The sequence below is a fragment of the Budorcas taxicolor genome, chromosome 22, assembly GCF_023091745.1.
Source record: "Budorcas taxicolor isolate Tak-1 chromosome 22, Takin1.1, whole genome shotgun sequence".
Lineage (NCBI taxonomy): Eukaryota > Metazoa > Chordata > Mammalia > Artiodactyla > Bovidae > Budorcas > Budorcas taxicolor.
In genome coordinates, this window is record NC_068931.1 from 22,720,777 (window position 1) to 22,726,776 (window position 6,000).

Genomic DNA, 6,000 nt, shown 5'->3' on the forward strand with positions numbered 1-6,000 from the left:
TTCTGAAAATACTCTCAATAGGGGAACTGTTCATTGGTCAGTCAGTAAGTCATGTCTGACTCTTTGTGACCCCATGGATGGGATCCTCTGTCTTCTAGCCTCCTCTGTCCTCCATTATCTCCCAGAGTTTGCTTAAATTCACGTCCATTGAGTTGGTGATTCCATCTGATCATCTCATCTCTTTTCACCTCTTCTCCTTTTGCCTTCAATCTTTTCCAGCATCAGGGGCTTTTCCAATGAGAAGGCTTTCAAGTCAGGTGGTTAAAGTATTGGAGCTGGAGCTTCAGCTTCAGCAACAGTCCTTCCAAAGAATATTCAGGGTTGATTTCCTTTAGGATTGACTGCTTTGATCTCCTGGCAGCCCAAGAAACTCTCAAGAGTCTTCTCCAGCATCACCATTCAAAAGCATCAGTTCCTTGGCACTCTGCCTTCTTTATGGTCTCGCTCTCACATCTGTACATGACTACTGGAAAAACCATAGCTTTGACTACATGGACCTTTGTCAGCAAAGCGATGTCTCTGCTTTTCAATATGCTCTCTAGGTCTGTCATAGCTTTCCTTCCAAGGAGCAAGTGTCTTTTAATTTCCTGGCTGTTATCACCATCCACCAGTGATTTTGGAGCCACTGGACCACCAGGGAAGTCCCAGTGCATTTAACACTTGATGTGACTAACATTTAAGGGCCCTTATACACGTTAAATAGAGAAGGAAATGGCAACCCACTCATATTCTTGCCTGGAAAATCCCATGGACAGAAGAGCCTGGATGGCTACAGTCCATGGGGTGGCAAAGAGCTGGACACAATTTAGCAACTAAACCACCACCATCACCATGAAAGTGAAAGTGAAGTCGCTCAGTCGTGTCCGACTCTTTGCGACCCCACAGACGTAACCTACCAGGCTCCTCCGTCCATGGGATTTTCCAGGCAAGAGTGCTGGAGTGGGGTGCCATTTCCTTCTCCAGGGGAATCTTCCCGACCCAGGAATCAAACCTGGGTCTCCTGCATTGCAGGCAGACGCTTTACCATCTGAGCCACCAGGGAAGCCCAACCATCACCATACTAGTTAAAAATTCTTACTTTGCTTATCTGGATAAGAAGCTAACGATGGCTCCAACTGTTTCAGGTTGGCCTAGGCCAAAGGTGGATAATTTGAGAATAAATGAGAGCGTGATATATGTGAGAGTCTCTCCTTTTTCTAGGAGGAAGGAGATAATTAGAATTGAGCTTGCCTACCCAGAACCTCCAGGCAAGATTACATCAAAACCTAGTCAAGGGACTTCCCGGTGGTACAGTGGAAGACTCTGTGCTTCCAATGCGGGGTGTCCAGGTTCAATCCCTGGTCAGGGAACTAGATCCCACAAGCCTCAATTAAGAGTTTGCAAGCCACAACTAAAGATCTTGTGTGCTGCAACTAAGACCTGGTGCAGCCAAATAAATAAATATTAAAGCAAAACAAAACAAAAATCCCTAGTCAAGAAACAGCAGGGTGATAGAATAGACCCTTGGAAAGAAGTCAGGATTCCAGGTTTCTCCCCACTTTGCCAGATCATTTAACAACCTGTGCTATTTGGCACATGGGAAAACTATCTACCCGAATGTGTTTAGGTTAATAAGATCAATGGGGTGTGTATATTGAAGATAATAAGACTGGGTGGTTCTCATCTGTTCTCAAAAACTTCAGAGCTTCTAAAGCTGAAGTGACACCCTTTCTTTGCACCTCATCCTCTTTGGCCTGATTGTGACTATCACAGAGCTAGGTTTTTAGCATCCTCTGATGAACAGTTTCTGATTAATCTGGATTAGTTTCATTTTTCTAGATTTTATTTCGGCCTTTCAGTATCGTACAGCTTCCCCCAAAGGAACTGGGGGAATAACAGAAGTGTATTCTCAGTGACTTTTCTCCACTACGCTGGAATGAGAATGGGTGCATTTATGTCATCTGACCTTTGGAAATTCTTATTAACATTTATTTTGCTGGCATCCAGCAAGGAATACACCCAAATTTCCACTTTTAAATATTCTGGCTATATAGATGTTTTCGTGCTATTTTTAATGTAGGTGGAAGCCTAGAAGGGTTTGTTAAAGCTAACTATTAACCTACCATTTATCCTACTCTGAAATAACTCTCCTAACTTAATTAGTTCCTTTTGGCATCCACATGGTTAAATATGTGTGTGTGTCTGTGTGTGTCTGTGTGTGTGTGTTTCTGATAATAAGTGGTAGAGAGTGAAATTTTTGTGAAGTGAATCTTTGATCCATGAGAGTATAGTTAAGTAACAGGACAATTAGTTACACTCAGGACGCTAATTTTTTTTCAGTTTCTGGCCACACCATGGGGCATGAGGGAGCTTAGTTCCCTGACCAGGGATCAAACTCACGCCCCTGTAGTGGAAGCACAGTCTTAACCACTGGACCACTAGGGAAGTCCTGATGTGAAGTTGCTTTATGTAAAGATGTAAGTGAACAAAGCGCTACCATCTTATGGTTCTTAAGAACTGTAACAGAACTTTGGCTCCTACATATCCAGAATATGTCTTAGAAAAATAAAAATGAATGTACTCAGGATGCTTTGCTTAAAAATATCTTCTGCAGATTCTGATAATGTTCAGTATGAATATTTACAAAAGGTCTGTGTTCTGTGCTATAGGAGTTGTAGACATTAAAGGCCCCTTCCAGTTAATAGAATACCAAGCAGGGTACAAAGGGTCAAAAAAAGTTCAATAGCTGATGATATTGAATGCCTGCTACATACTAGACATGGTTGTTCCCCCATAAAGAAACTGAGAATGCGGAAGAAAGCATTTAGGCAAGAGAGTTATGATGATATGATATAAAGAATAATGAGGAAAAGAGAGGTATAAAAATTGAAGTTAATAGTAATAAAAATAAGTATTTCATAAACTGTGTACACCTTTAAATAGGCTATCTTACCAGGATCATGCCTTGAGGATGATTTTTTTAAAACAAACTTTTGGATAGTAACATAAAATCTAACATAATCTAACATGACATAAAATGTTAGATGTAATCGTTTCTATTTAAACAGACCCTTTAATTTATCCCTGAATGTGTCATCAGTTATTTGATTTTTTTTGTATTCAAAATGTATGTACTGCAAATTCATCCTCTCTGTTTTTCATAATTGAAATAACACAAACCACTTTGCCAATTTTTTTTTATGCCTCCCACCAAGGAAATTACAAGATGTCTATCTAGTTGGCTATATGTTTCCTCTTCTAACAAAAGACAGCATTATAGGAAGCAGGTGGAATAAGGTGGTGGAAAAGCAAGAGCCTGGTACAAGCAGACAGATCCTGATCAGACATTCAAATAAGATTTCGAAGGAGTGGAATAGTGCGTGTCAATAAGCTACTGGATGTAACTATTTCCTACTCTGGGCTCCGCCTTGGAGTACAGCCTGCTGACTCACGAAGCTGCTCCGAGTTGGTTTCTGCTGGGTTTTCCCACTGCCTGCTACACGTGAATCACGCTGGAATGAAGTTTCTACCGTATCCTTAACAACCGGGCACAAACCAGGCACCGACAGTGAACTTCAATCTTTCCAGTAAGAACCAGACTCTGGGCTAAAGGGTGAAAACTGATGTGGCAGGTACCAACGCTAGCCAAGCTGCCAGATGACAGACTGCCCTCCTCCTTGTCAGTAGCCCCCTAGTTTCAGCTTGGTTTCTCCCACCCACCCAGGTGGTTAAACTGGTATCTTGTCTGGCAGCTGCCAGCTGCCGGTCACTGAACTCTGCCCTTGCCTCACTGGTTCTCAGGTTTGGCTGCAAAATGGAATCACTTGGAGATAAACACACGTGGACACGGACACACACACCCTCCACATCAACAAACCCCAAACCGATGCCTTTCTGTCATCTCCAAACTTGCCTAATTCAAGTGGGTTAGGATGAGATACTTACATGAGGATTTTTCAGAGCTCCTCAAGTGCAAATTTTGGGAGCCTTGCTCTTCCCTATGACAGTGAAACCTGTCAGTTAGACTTACCTAACAACCACCGGCTGTGCTCCCCAACTTCCTGTCTTGGTGATCTACTAACAGCCCCTAACCGGTATCTCAATTTGGCAGCAAAGAAGGCTGGCAAACCAAGGAGCATTTTCAGAAGGGACGCTGGCTAGACGACCCCTTCCCGGCTCCTTTCCTTGCTAAAAACCTAAGCTACATTTGGCGCTTCCCTGAAGTACCTCAAACGCTGTTGTTCTTTCTGTTACCTTTTGATCTCTGTTCTGTTTCATTCCACAGAGTCTTGTTCGGCAAAGCTGGAAGGCTCGGGTCCTTCGGATTAGAAGCTGGTACTGCTGAGTCAAACCTCAATAGAGACGCGACTGCACGCTTCACCTCGCAGGGACCGGCCGCCTTGCAGTGAGGCCGCAGGGCAGATACTATGCTAATCAAGAAAGTTCTTCCGTCTCCTCGCGGGCGGGCGGGTGGCAGGTTTGAACACTTAACCCTTGGTCTTACGTGACTGCGCTATAGTGCGTTTAGTGACCGCCTCTTGCCTGGCGGGTCTGGACCACGTTCCATGTTTTTGGAAAAGGAGAAGACGCGCGCAAGTGGTGGAGAAAGCCCGCAGGGAGGGGACAGCAGCGTTGGCTGGCGCCCGGGTGAAGGGACGGCTAATGCTCGGAATATTAATTACTCTACGCGCTGCTGACCCGGCAAGGACTAGCAGAAGGGGACCGGGGGTTAAGACAAAGACTCCTCCTGATCAAACGGCTGCAGCTCTCCTGCCTCCGAGGTTACAGCTCTGCCTTCTCTCGGCACTGGGCCGCTCTTGGGCACAGGACTGGCAAAGTGACTCAAGGGGGTGACCGAGTCCACTGGCCCTTTCGGTGTCTGAAAGTCTGCGTGACCGAGCGCTCCGGCTTCAGAGGGAAGGGTCTTTCTGTGCCATCCCACCCTGCCCGCCCTTTGTGAGATGAGTGAACTGAAGAATTTCTTAAGCAAACAGAGCGAGAAGTCGCTGAGCAGCCCCCGCCTTGCGCTCAGGGTGCTCCTTGCAGAAAACCTCTTGGGGTCATAATAGCCCGCTCTCTTTCGCATCCATCCAGTTCCCGCATCCTGGGGGCCCGGGAACCCCAGCGGGAGCCGAAGTGGGAGTGGAGAGAGATGGGGCTGGTCTCCGCGGGAGAAGCCCCGGGGTGGGGGTGGCGGCGGCAGCTGGGCCGGGGGTCCAGTGTTTGGTCCCAGCGGGCGGGACTCCGCGCGCTCCACTTCCACGTCTGCCCCGTAGCGCGCAGTCCCTGCCAGCGCCCCTAGTTCTCGGTCCCTGCTCCCCAGCTCTGGCTCCTGGAGGTCTGCGCGCTCCGGGGGGGCAGTCCCAAGACACCCTCCTTCACCAGCGCCAAGTGTCCCTGTCCTAGCCAGCCCGGCCCTCAGCCTCGAGCTGGTCCACTTTGCCTCTGCCAGCGTGGCAGCCCTGATTCACCCCCCTTTCCCGGGGTGAGCGGCTCTGGGGCCCCGAAGCAGGGATGTGGCCCGCGGGAGAGCGGCGGGTGCACACTTAGGGGGCGCGACGCCGACCCCGGCACAACTTCTTGCCGGGCTCAGAGACCCCGGGTCCCGCAGGCTGCGCGACAGGCGGACTGCAGCCCCCCGGAGGCGGGAGGATGCGCGGCCAGCACCCGGCCTGGAAAGGACTGAGCCAGGACTGGGGGTGTCGGGGTGCGCCAGGGCGGTACCGCTTTAAATGCACTTGACTCACCTGCTCCGGCGCTGTCGCCTCCTTCCTCTACTGACAGCTGGGGGCTTTGTTTTCTCCACCCACCCAGGCGGCCGCGCTCCGCCCCCACCGCCACACGTGACTCGCCGTCTGCCACTGCGGCCGCCTGCGGGGCCACCCGGGGCACCCCGCCTGGGCCACCCCTTCCCGGAGTGCAGTTGGGGACCACCGTCCCCGAGAGGCCCCGGGCAGGTCGGAGACCACCCGCCGGTTTGTCAGTTGGAAGGTGGCACGCGGGTTAGGGCCAGGGTGAGTT

At 49.1% G+C, this 6,000-nt stretch overlaps 1 protein-coding gene across 2 annotated transcripts in view; it reads right to left on the bottom strand.

The window, feature by feature from the left end:
- Positions 1-5,766, bottom strand: part of MAPRE2 (microtubule associated protein RP/EB family member 2) — a 187,683-nt gene extending 181,917 nt beyond the window's left edge. Inside the window, exon 1 of one of the 2 annotated variants that reach the window (XM_052660419.1) lies at positions 5,727-5,766. Coding sequence is in view for 1 of the 2 variants with exons in the window: in XM_052660418.1 (XP_052516378.1) it covers positions 4,234-4,257 (24 nt within the window). In the remaining variant the exon portion in view is untranslated. Of the gene's footprint in view, positions 1-4,233; positions 4,404-5,726 lie in introns of those variants that run through there. The other variant, XM_052660418.1, reaches the window with a different exon arrangement.
- Positions 5,767-6,000: the final 234 nt, after the last annotated feature.